The 13,210-nt window shown below is 49.7% G+C and overlaps 1 protein-coding gene across 1 annotated transcript; it reads left to right on the forward strand.

Moving 5' to 3' along the window:
- The first annotated feature begins 10,482 nt into the window (after positions 1-10,482).
- LOC142558319 (uncharacterized) lies at positions 10,483-12,855 on the forward strand. Its single transcript, XM_075670468.1, has 4 exons — positions 10,483-11,647; positions 11,747-11,859; positions 12,004-12,597; positions 12,721-12,855. The coding sequence occupies exons 1-4, from the start codon at positions 10,483-10,485 to the stop codon at positions 12,853-12,855; spliced, it is 2,007 nt and encodes a 668-aa protein (XP_075526583.1).
- The last annotated feature ends 355 nt before the right edge of the window (positions 12,856-13,210 follow it).

Below are 13,210 nucleotides of genomic sequence, written 5' to 3' on the forward strand. Positions count from 1 at the left end.
AAGAGTGAGTCATGAATATACCGCATTATAAGGTGAGCTTGCGCTGAAAAAAAAACCATCAAAGCGCAACGACCGCGCGCAAAATAGTGCTTCCTCTGAATCTGATCTACGAATCAAGGCATCGGTCCATCAGATTGGAATGTTCATACATTGCAGCGCAATCGCGGGCGCTCAAATGTGATCAAGAATGTATAAGACGCCAGTATTTGCTTCACGCGCGCAATCTGATTAAATAACTTTTTCGCTATTGAACCCGTGGCGGCATTCTGGATACTTGAAATGTATGAAGACGCATCTTGGGCTAAGCGATAACTTTGGAACGGTGGTGAGACGCTAAAGGAAGCTCACCTGTAAAAAAATATAAAGTACTGTCGCTTCAAATATTAGCTGAAATATATTGCACCTGGTAAAAGGGGCCCCCAAGACTGCACAGCGGCGCAGAAATACCAAAAATTACAGAGCTAAATAACTTCAGATTACTGGTAGTTATTAAACCAATATTTCGCGTGTCAATGAAGCTCTGTAGTCCAGGGGCCAGTTCCATCACGGGCACTGTGTCGTAGCTCATATTTTGCGTTACGTTACGTATGTGAGCAATAAGTCACAAAATCACGGTATGTACTTTTTTAGGTCTCAACATTAGACAGCCCAAATATATGCCGCAAACACTCATCCTAATACATTAGTACTTTTCATTATAACGTACATGTCCGCGCTGCTCCATCTGTCGCAAAGTACTGAAGAATATGTACAATCATTTCCCCCAGACAGCTGTTCTAACGCGAAAGCGTTAAGGGCCCCGTGTCTCAGAAAATCTCGTGTCGGCGTCGGTGGCGTTGTCAGTGAGCAAATATTTTCGTACATATTTCGGCACATGTATGTGCCATGCCTTGCTAGATCGACAGCGCATACCTTTTATGTTAAATGTTCTAAAACTGGGAAAACGGGCTGTGTTTTCTGACTCAAAACCGGCATATAGTGTACGCAGTCAGTTCTCCGACGCAGTTGTCATGAACACCTGACATACGAAACCAGGAAACTTCACCATCACTTCCAACAAAAAGGCCCCGAGGTTGTCTTTCAATGGGTACCTGGCCATTGTGGAATCAGTGGCAATGATTCCGTCGATAACGCTGCTTGCACATCACTTAAAGAAGAGCAGAGCGTTCCGATTCCACTTTCGAGGACAGACGCCGCAAGGCAGCTTCGACACCTGGCATGCAGTCTCCCACAAACCGAGTGGAAGTCGCCAAACGACTGAATCGATTAAACCCTTCACTGCAACTGCGACCTCCATTTGGACTTCCTCGACGTGAAGCTACGTCTCTCTGTCACCTTTGGATAGGAGTTGCCTTCACAAAGGCATACTTTACATTAATTGGACTGACCGACAGTGCAGCATACGAGATCTGCGGCACCGAAGAAAATATCGACCACCTGGTGTACCACTGTCCAAGATATTTGTCAGAAAGTCAAGAATTGCTAACGTTCTCCAAAAACTGGACAATCGGCCGCTTTCCGTGCAGGTGCTGCTGGAGCACCGGCCCCATCGCTCATCGGTCCATAAAGCGGTGAAGGCGCTTTTCTGCTTCTTGAGGACGAGAGACTTGTGTGAACGTCTGTGTCTATTAGTGCAATTACTATTAGACCGTACGCATCAGCGAACTCACAGCTAATTTCCTTGTTCCTTCCCTCCTCTCGCTCCCTGGCACCTTTGTTTTCCCCTTCCCGATTCCCCCGGTGTAGGGTAGAAAAAGGGACATTATTCTGGTTAACCTCCCTGCCTTCTGTTTCTACTTTTCCTTCCTTCCTTTCTTCTAAAACTGGAATATTAAAAGTGCGAAAGTACGTTAGAAAACTGAAAATGATGCAATTTTCCTGGCGCGGCTGTGCACTACCTCCGGGATGGGCCCACGCAAGAGACCACGTTTCTACCAGAACACTCGCCTTCGCGCATAGCGTTCGCGGCCAGCATTTTCCGGTAAACATTATAGTTACATAAGCTGCAGTAGCCGGGAAGCATGAGATGCAGTCGGGGATCTTTGAATGCTATCGCGTTCCACTCTTAAACACAAAGCTTAAGCGTCCCCTGATTTTTAACCCTAATGACACCTGGAAATCGAGCCTGATGCCAGCAACGCTCAGAAATATAATCGGGAGCGTACACAATGTTCTCGTACATCTTCCGTGATGTACCGTAGCCCTAAGGAGCTTCTTGTATAATGTAGAAGAATTCATTGTAAACGAAGAAGTGCATGGCTGGGCACGTGCGTTTAAGCTCATGAACTTGATTTGCGCCAAGAAAACCTGTCCATGCTATCACACTCTAAAACTGGTACAGCTAAACATAGAAATGAAGAAACAAGCCGAGCCGGCCAGACACAGGAACAGAGCGCTTACTTCCAACTGTTTCTTCCTTTCTATGTTGCGCTGTACCAGTTTTAGAATGCAATACCAACTCGACCAATCCTCCACCCTAGCGAACATGCTTTCACACTTGCTTTATAGGAAGCCTACTGCCCTATCAATATACCAACAGTTTTTAAATGAACCAAATAAATATACTTACCAATATAAGTCTTGGTGAGATTTCATCATTCGAGTGTTCATATTGGTAACCTCCAGATACGTATAAGTTGAGACGTGGTGTGCGTAATTAAAGAAGGTACGCTAATCATATATTCAATTATTGATCTGAAATGGCTAAAGCAAATGAGTAGTTTGGAGCCCGTCCTCGAGTTTATGTAACCGAGCGAAGACATTTTGATTAAACATACTTCTGTAAGAGGTATGCGAACAAACATTTTCCAATTAGACGGTTTCGACAAGCGTAACTGACGCAGAAAAAGAAAGTCTGTAAAGTCAACCCGACCGCACGTAGCCTTTTGTCATGTAAAAATAAGGCTCCAGAAGTGTGCTCCTGGTGGACAGTCCGCTTTCAATTTTTATTAAGAGGTAGCTTTAGCTCGGGCTCTACTCCGACGCGGCCTATTCAAATACATGTGAAACGGAAAAACGTTTTTCTGAGATAACCCCTGGACCGATTTTAATAAAATTTGTTGCATTTGACACAGACAGTTAAATTCTAGAGACTGCAGGAAGCGGAATTTCGATTTAGGGCCTGAATTTTGTAAAAAGGACTGAAAATTTGAAAGTTAAAGAAAACATAGAAGCACGAAATTTATAAATTATTGGCTCTGTATCAAGAAGAGATATCGCGGTTCTAAAAACGGTATCCACTAGATCATTTAAAGCGGACAAATTTGATATGTCATTTGACATCTTACGGGAATTTCTGACGTTGTGTACAAGGGTTCCGCAAAGGCTGTATTTACATATTACTAAATTTTTTATATTCATGTGTAAGTAATTTTATTTCTCCGCTTTAAATGTACTATTAGATGAAATTCACATATTTGTTACATTATTTCTCGTTGCTGAGTTAGAGCATTGTAAACTTGATAGTTTCGTTTTCTGAGAATTTTAGATTTTTGCCACTTCTTAATAATAAATTGATGTCCTAAATCGAAAGTTTGAAACCAAAAGTCACTAGATTTTAAATCTTCCTTTTAAATGAAACAAACCTTGGCAAAATTGGTACAGTGGTTGCCCAGAAAAACGAATTCTCCTTCTACATGTATTTAGATTAGAGCACCCGAGCTAAAAAGCTACCTCTTAACTGATTACAAAGACGGCGCCGAATAAAACAACACACGAAGAACAGCAAACGGAGGAACAGCAAAGGTGCACTTCGGAAGGCGTGCATGTGATCGCACGTTGTAAGACATCTGTTCGAAAGATTCCCGTAGCTAGAACAGTTAGGTATTTGAAAGGACAATCTCTGTCTCTTTTAACCTCCGATAAGGAAGGTGGCTTTGTCGTAATGCCGAAACGCCTGTTTGAATCAAAAGCCTCAGAAGCTCTCTCAGGGGTTTTTAAGAAGTGCGAAAAAGTGTCTCTTGCAAAAGTAAAAAGCAACGCCAAAAATCTGTGTAAGAACAAGACTTTAACGAAACTGATGACTGCAATAGAGTCGGAGCCTTGATGTATTCTTCACGGCAAAAACTCATAAATATAACTGCCCCTTCCGCGTCATAGTCTCAGAAAATGGGTCATGGCAAAAACAGGTCTCCTTGTTTCTCCAGCAAAATTTGAGTAGTCCACCGATTGACGACCCGTTTTGCGTGAATAATTTGGAAAGCGTAGTAAAATACATTTCACAGAATGAGAACAAAATACTATCCGCCTTCTCTGTTGATATAAAAGACTTGTATTGCTCGATACCACAAAATGATTTGGTGGAAAGCGTCAATGACTGCATCGATAAATTTGGAGCAAGTGCTTTCCAGAATGCCTCTGGCGTAGCAGTAGGTTCCTTTTTGGAACTGCTGTCCGTGTACCTGAAGTCCACGCACATAAAATGGAACGACGACGTCTTTCTACAGAAAGAGGGTGTCCGTATAGGTTCGTGTATAGCCCCTGTTTTAAGCGACATCTTTTTAGCTTCAAAAGACAACTTGCTAAAGCAGTGCATATCGGGGACAAATGTTATGCGGATCTTTAGATTTGTCGATGATCTTTTGGTGTTCTTAGATTGGGACAGTCCAGAATTGGAGACCCAGTCATCATTAGTATTGACAGAGTTTAAAACAGCCTTGCATCCTCTAACCCTGACACATGAGCTTCCGGCTGATAACTGTTCAAGATTTTTAGATTTAGAGTTCACTTTTTCATCGTGTCATGTGTGCTGGCAGTTCAAGCCAAGGGCTAGCAAACGTATCCTCTCCTACCATTCAGCTCTTTCAAAATTAATAAAACGAGGCATCATTCAATCATGTTTAGCCAACGCACTTAGCAAGTCATGCGTGCATCAGCTGCAAAGCAGTTTTCATTGTCAGGTCAGCCGCCTCAATGGGGCATGTTATCCTCACGATGTGATCGTATCTGTTGCGGAAAAAATGCCCAAACAGCTCAAGCAACCTAGCGTTGTAAACCAGGGTCGAGCAGGCCTTTCTGAAACCAGGTGTGCCATTATTCCATATGTTCAGGGCATATCTCACAACCTCAAAAAATTAGGTGAACGAGCTGGTGTTCGTGTTATATTTTCCGCTCCGAAGCGTCTTGGTTTGATGTGTGCCAAAGTGAACACAGGAAATCGGGAAAACAAACATGTGTGCACAAAAAAAAAAAAAACATGGGCAGAAACATTTCCGATGTGTACAGAAAAAGTTTATTCGGTTCCCTTGTCGTGCGGTTCATCATATGTAGGCCAAACGGGCAGATGTCTGAATGACAGATTACATTAGCATAGATATAATATGGAAAACCAGCTCTCCGGTCATATAAGCGCGCATTGTAAGGCTCACAAATGCATCCCAGATTTTGATAGAACCAGTGTTCTGTACAGAGCTGATCATCAACTGAAAAGGGAGATATTGGAAGCGCTTGAGATAAAAAGCGTGGTGTTGATTGTATCAGTGAAGCCTCAGTTTCTCTTTCGACAAAGGAACTGGCGTATCTGGAGAGCGACACTTAGAAGTTATTCTGTATCTTGGCTTCCTTGTGCGATGCAGATGACAGCCCTGTTTATTCTTGTTGTTTTGTTCCTTGACAGCAGCTATATAATACTATGTCAAGAAAGAAAACACTCAGTTGTTAGTGCGCCTACGTGCTGTCTCGTGTCCCCCTACTTCGTGTGTTGTTTTATTCGGCGCGGTCTTTGTAATCATGCTTAACCTACTAGCCCACCAACACATGCTCAGTTACCTCTTAACGCTGTTTATTTCAAGGTAAGCAGTTTCAATATCAATAAACCAGCGAAGGTATGCCGGCGAAAGCTTGCTTGGTCGTAGAAGCGACGTATGATGCAATGATGGTGCAGGTTTAGCACGTCGTTGGCTTGAAGACAGCGAGCTGCCGCCGTGGGAAGGAAGATAACGAACGTGAACAGCTAGATAGCGGCTCACGGAGCCATGCTGATGGTGAGAGTGCCATCGTTACGAAATCTGGGGCGGCGATATTGCCGGTACAAGCATCTTTGTTTCTTTTTTTGCCTTGATTTCGCTTTTAGAAAGAGATAGCGCTATAATAATATTTGGGGTTTTACGTGCCAAAACCACTTTCTGATTATGAGGCACGCCGTAGTGGAGGACTCCGGAAATTTTGACCACCTGGGGTTCTTTAACGTGCACCTAAATCTAAGCACACGGGTGTTTTCGCATTTCGCCCCCATCGAAATGCGGCCGCCGTGGCCGGGATTCGATCCCGCGACCTCGTGCTCAGCAGCCCAACACCATAGCCACTGAGCAACCACGGCGGGTAGAGATAGCGCTATAAATGCAGAGTAATTCGTTCTTGTCTCGTAGATACGGGCTTAAAGAAACTCTACAGCCCATTCATCCCGGAGAGTAGGCGTCAGCGGGGAAATGCTCACACGCACACGCGCACACATACGCACACGCTCGCACGCAGCAACACACACACACACACACACACACACACACACACACACACACACACACACACACACACACACACACACACACACACACACACACACACACACACACACACACACACACACACACACACCAACACAGAGAGAGAGAGAAAGAGAGAAAGATACGACACATTTTCGCCCGCATTTACATTTATGCGCGTCTCACGCGCACAAAATGTACATGCGCAGACACACGGAACTGCACGCACACACAAATGCACGTGTGCTTGCACATGCACACACGCACTAGTGCGCACGCAGGTTCAAATACGGAGACACAAACACGCGCGCACTCGCAAATGTAATTACACACGCACGCACGCACGCTCAAGGCATGTACACGCATATACACTCCCTCTCCGTCCCTGCCGACTCGCAAAAACATGCGCTTGCAGACTGAATAACACTCGTTGTCCAATCACCGTTCAAACTCCAGGTGCAATAAATGGCTTTACGGTTTAAATCTGGCGCTTCTTCAAGTCAATGTGCCCCGTGCCTATAGGGCACAAAGCCATTTACTCCTCTCGTGTGACATAACCGCCTATCTTCGACCAAAACACTGCTTTAACGGACCACCAATGTTCCTACTAAGTGTCACAAATGCAAATGTTGTTACAAACGACAAATTATTGGTACAGACAGTTGAAGCTTGTTGATACTTGGCTATTATATAGAATGAAATTGTTTAAATTTTTGCCTACTCAGTTACGCATGTGCATTGCCGTGAAGTTCCACAAGATGGTGAAGGTGAAATGTCCAGAATTCCTGAGTATCTCCATGCTACAAGGCACGATACTATCTTTTCTTTTTTTTAACGTAACATAAAGATAAGCGCATGCTCGTTATTATGTTGTCCAAGGAAGAAAATCTGGTAATAAAAGCGACGACTTAACAAATAGGCAACACATTAGTACGTTTTAGGAAGCAAAAATAGGCAATATAACGTTTGAATAGCACTCCTGAAAAAACGAAAACGGAAACCAAACCTTGAGTTTCGTGCTACGGCCATCTAGAAGAAGACTGTAGAATTGAGTCCTACGTGGCGTTAAAGAAAACTAGTATCACGCAGCAAGGCATCAAACCACTCCCAGCATGACGCAGAACGATGGGTGGGAGCGAATTAACGACTCCGCCGTGGCTTCCAACCTTCCAGCGAGGGATAAGCTCGGGTTTTTATAGATACCATGTGAACTTGCACGACTGCGTTTCAAAAATTGCTTTCGCGAACAGTGCAGCGCCATGTGTAGAGTCGAGGCAGACATCAATCGAAAGCTGAGTCTCCGAACTACATAAGCTGCAGCGACTGCATACGACTGCATCAGCTGCAGACGCCGTAGTTTTATCACAGGTGACGTTTTTGTCTCGATAATCAAGCACTAGGTTTCGTCGTTTCCATAGGCTTCCATTGCAGAATCTTTAACCACTTTGGGAACAGAATTCTTGCTTGCCACAGCGTGATCACTGCATTTGGCTCGTGTGGATTGTCTTATAGAACATCTCGGTCACCTGCCTTTTTCAATAATCGACATGTAGCTTCTGTTATTCGCGAAAAACCCGCTCGTTTAATTGAAAACGCGCTAGCTTCGTATCGGGGCCGCTTGGGGCGCTAGTTGATACGTGTCCAGAAAAGCTCGGTATGAGCGGGTCTTCTGCAACTATGCTGGCATGAGTTCTGATCAGTTGGAGTTTTTACATTTCTGTTAACCGTGCACCATGTTACATTTCAAGCGGCTTTCTGTACACTCGAGTGATCTTGGTCAGGACTCCAGGCACCGTATTCCCGGCTTTGAAAAGTGAGGCACGGGCCAAATGGCCTACCTTGCCCCCCTAGTTCTGAAAGTAGGTGGGTGGTGGTTGAGAGGCACCTGCTTTGTGGCGTCTGCGCGCGGTCGCGTGGCCGTATTTCGAGAGCGATCGGCCTTGTGGTAGAGTCTAGAGTCTACGTGCGTCGACGACTCGTAGCTTTGTGCGGGCTCTGTGTTCTCGGCCCTCAGTTAGCGTTGAAGGGATAGACAGCAGGAAGGACACTTTGCTCGCTGCTACTGCCGCACTTCCTCACGCCAACGTTTTGACAGTGAGTGTCCCCGGTCATCGAGTATGGTGTGTTCCTCTCTACTGCGCGCGCTGACACCATGATTGCTAATTTAGAAAGCGAAAGTTTATAAGTTGATTCAGCCGACAAAAGTACTATCCTTACTTCGTATGGCTGTCTGCTAATTTGCTATCGCAATCGACGCTTCGGCATTTAGGTGAAACTGCGACTTTTGTTTCTATCGAACCTTGTCCACTATTGCCCGCATCCGCCCACCTTTACTTCCCTGCGCCCCTCGGGCGGAGAAAGGAAGTTTGCGGTAAATAGGGTGCGTCGTTGTATTACACATAGCGGCCACGCCTTTCCCATACTTCGGCATAGCTGTTTAGTGGGCGAGGTGTCTGTCCGAGTGCAAGCCCGAAGCTCCGCCCTTTTCCACACAACCAAACATGACTTTTTAAGCCCTCAGTTGTACAAGGAAGTCGCAAACCAGCCAATCACACATGCGAGTTCACATCATTGTAAGCAATAGCACAACCACCTTCGTGCCGCATACGACGTTGGCGGAAGCAGTGGCACTCGGTACAACACGCCAGGTGTCACCTCCCTCTCCCCTACGTTGGGCTACAAGTATCGGCCCCTGATGTCTTCCCCTTTTCACCTGCAAGCGGCCGCCATGCACGCTGCCGAGAATGTACCGTGAAACCACGGATTACTGACTGCATATCCGCCGGACAGCGGGCTACCCTTTCAGTGCTGAGAAAGCTGTCTCCCGTGTAGCTGTGTGCCAGTTCGCTTGAAATCCAAACACCATAATTGGGATCCGATGGCGATCGCACACAAAAGCATCCATGGGCCGTAGCCGGCTAAGTGGTTTAAAGCTACCGCCGTTTTCACGGGCATTTTTAGAAGGCGCACGCGGACGCCAAACATCATACCGGCCGGGTAGCGTCGCGTCGCCCAACTTCCGTGACCGAGACGGTCAATGGGACGTTTGGGAAGCGCATGGGCATTAGCGGTGGCGGTGACCTCAAGCACCCCCCCCCCCCAACTTTCATCTTTACGCCCGTCTCCCCGAACGCTCCCCTTCAGCTAGGGCCGTCTATCCTTTTGTTCCCAGCGAAGGTGCAGATCTAGTGCCTTTTCTACAGTGCAGCCACTAATCCGTTTTCTCTTCACGCGTGAGTGTTTCCCGCGTCCCCTCTTCGCGGAACCCACATGCGTGTCTCGTTTCCAGTTAAAGCCGGCTGGAAACGTGAGCTCCTACCGGCTAAAGCCCCTCCATGCACGTTTCCGCCGACCAGGTTAAGTACCGCCAACCCGCCCTCCTCCTCCACGCCCCTCTCCCCCTCACCCCCTTAGCTTCCGGCGTCAAGCGGAACTTACGTAGCTGCAGCTTCCTGTTCCGAGTGGAAGTGACACTTTGTTTTTTAGCGTTGTTTACTTTCGCGCCGCTGGAGAGGCTTTAATTGCACGAGCTGCGGTTGAAACTGTGAATGCGATTACATCCAAGAACTACCGCCTACTGTAACCAGCGATCTGCTCGTGTTCGCTGCTTCGCGTCAACCTGCGACGGGTTGTGGCACGCGCGACAAAGTACAGTGGAATGTAGTGCCTGGGCGCTTGGAGACCACTGCCGTTTTTCGTGCATTTGGACAACAGCGACCGCGAACTACTACTTCAGCGGAATACACCAGCTTGTCCCCTTTGCATTCTTCTTATGGTGGCTGCCGCAGCTCTGCTAAGCACGCGCGGGCGTCTCACCATCGTCTAACAGCAGTCAAAGCAGGAATTCCCGCAGCGCAACTACAGGAAGTGGAAACGCCGGAACTGGAAATTTTTAAACCGGAAATGCCGGAACCGGAAATACCGGAACCGGATTTGGTGTGAGGGGAAAAGGCGTCGCACAACAAAGGTTGTCGCTACTTAAGAAAGCGGGGGTGGCGCGTAGATGCAGGGGCTTTACTACCGGCCGGTCTCCTTCACTTCCGCCGCCTGCAAGGTGATGGAGGCCATTGCTTTGGTCCGACTGGACTGGGTGGCCCGTGCCCGTGGCTTCCTGGCCGACGAACAGACGGGGTTCCGGTGGCGCCGATGCACCGCGGACTCCATCGCGGATGTGGTCTCCATGATGGAAGAAGCCAAGTCCTGCGGTGACGCCGTGCTCCTGGTGCTTATCGATATCAATGGGGCCTTCGACGGCCTGCCCCACCCAGTCGTTCAGCAGGCCCTGGACCTACTTGGCATCAACGGGAATCTTCGGCGGTTCATCTTGTCGTTCCTGGAGGAACGCACCCTCAGGGTACGAGTGGGCCGATCGAGGAGCTCCCCTCGGCCGGTGGCAGCGGGCGTCCCACAAGGGTCAGTGGTGAGCCCCTTCCTGTTCAGCCAGGCTCTGGCCCGGCTTCCTGCTGCCGTGCCGATCGACCCCAACTATCCGGTCAGTGCCTCCATCTACGCGGACGACATCGCCCTGTGGGTGCGAAGCCCACCACACAACCACCGCCGCGCGCGCTCGGCCCTGCAAAGAGCTCTCGACACCGCCGCTGCTTACCTGAGCAGCATTGGCCTTGTCATCTCGGCAAGGAAGACGGAGGCCATGCTGCTCCACCCAAGAGCAGCAGCCCGCCGCACAGCACCCCGGCTGCACCTGGAAGGCGTCCAGTTACCCTGGAGCACTGCAGTGACGTACCTAGGGCTGCGCATTGATCACCGACTGTCATGGCTGCCTGCTGTCAAGACCCTGCATGTCCAGGTCCTCCGGGTCCGCAAGGCAGTCTCCCAGCTTCTTGCCCGAGGACAGGGCTGTACCACTGGGTGGGCACTGCGGCTGTACAATGCAGCAGCCACCTCACGCCTGCGGTACGCCCTCCCACTCGTGGCACTAACACCTGCTCGTCTCAAGAAGCTGGAGCTGCAGCATCGGGCCGCGATTAGGCTCTGCCTGGGCGCTCCCCTCAGCTCCCAAGTCGCTGCAACCTTGGCCGAAGCGGCAACATGGCCCCTGTCACTCCTCCTCCTGCAGCAGGGGCTACGCCATGTTGACCGGCTCCACCATGGACCAGACGGCAGTGCCCTGCTCTCCCGACTGCGCTCGCGGCCCCAATCACAGATGGGCAGACTCTGCGGGCTGTAGGAAGGGGTGATTGGGAGGCCTCCAGTGAACAACGCACAGCTGCCTCCTCCCCAGAGACCACCCATACCCATCACCACAGAGCTGCCCGGCGTTTGCAAACGGCGCTCCCCGACTTGTGCCCTTCAACAGACGGCTGCCTCCCTCCTGCATGAGGACCACGGAGGAAACCTGCAGATCTACGTTGACGGTTCGGTGATGCCAGACACAGGCTCGTTGACTGCGGCCTGCGTGGTGCCCGCTTTGCGGAAGAGCAAGCAGTGTCACCTCCCCGACCATGCGAAGTCAACAGCGGCAGAGGTAGCAAGCCTTCACCTGCCTGTGGACTTACTCGCATAGGAGCAGCCAGTGACCCCAGTGACCATCTACTGCGACTCCAAGGCGGCACTTCTCAGCCTGCAGAGGCCAGAAAGGGCCAGCCTCGGGGTTGCCCTGCTCTCGACAAGGCTGATGGCGCTCCAGGAGGCGGGCTGCTCAGTGTCCCTGCACTGGCTTCCAGCCCAGGTACAGATACTGGGCAACGAGGAAGCAGATGCACTGGCAAAGCATGCCCACCACTGCGTGGTCCCGCCCAGCCTGGCTGTGACAGCCAATAATTTCACAAGCCACAGTCTTCGGCGCCATCTGCTGGCCTGCCATCCGGACAAGCGGATGTCCTTGGGCCGCCCTCCGCGACCACTTCCACAGCGCGGCCTCGCACGCAGGGAGACCTCCCTCCTTCTGCGACTGAGGATTGGCTGCTGTTGGACGGGTGCTTGCTGCCACCGGCACGGCCTCATCGCCTCTCCAGCCTGTGCCTCCTGTGGGGAGCCCGAGACCCTGGAGCACCTCCTACTGGCCTGCCCTGCTTACCTGCAGCAGCGTGACCGTCTCCTGCAGGAGTTTCGACGCCTGGGGCTTCCTTCTGCACGGCAGGAAGACATCCTCTTCCCTGTTCGTAGCGAGCTACAAGCCCTTTTAAGTGTCGTCGAGTACCTGGACTCGTCGGGGCTCTCGGCGAGACTCTAGGATTTTCTGCAAAGACGGATAGCCTCACGGCTATCCAAACCACTCCAGGCTACTCGACCTGCCCTAATCATCTGGCTCCTGCTGGATCACCGCCCCCTGGCCTTTCACCAGATCACCACTCCTACCGGACCTGCTGGGCCCTTCCTGCCGGGCTGCTCAGTCGCTGCCATGGCAACACTTTAACCCTCTACTCTCCTATCTCCCTTGCTCTTTCCGTCGCCTCCCCCTTTTCCGTAGCCTCCGCTCACCCGAAGCATAGAATAGGGAATTGGATGCCAACTTGGGAATCTGTGGTCGGCGTCGTTCTTCGGTAGCATTTGACGTTGGCCCTTTTCACCATTACTTCAGGCTGCCAGGTAGTGGCGGCCGTGGATGCCTTTTGTGGACCCGTCAGCAGTCGGTGTCAACGCTGCGTTGACTTCTTGGTAGGCGCTGATGGGTTGGTGGGCGGTTGCCTCGTGCCAAAAGTCTAATCAACGCCTCTGGCCATGTTGAGACGTAACACCCGACAAAACGGACGCTACAGGAAAGAAAATGA

The sequence above is a fragment of the Dermacentor variabilis genome, chromosome 9 (genome assembly GCF_050947875.1).
Source record: "Dermacentor variabilis isolate Ectoservices chromosome 9, ASM5094787v1, whole genome shotgun sequence".
NCBI lineage: Eukaryota > Metazoa > Arthropoda > Arachnida > Ixodida > Ixodidae > Dermacentor > Dermacentor variabilis.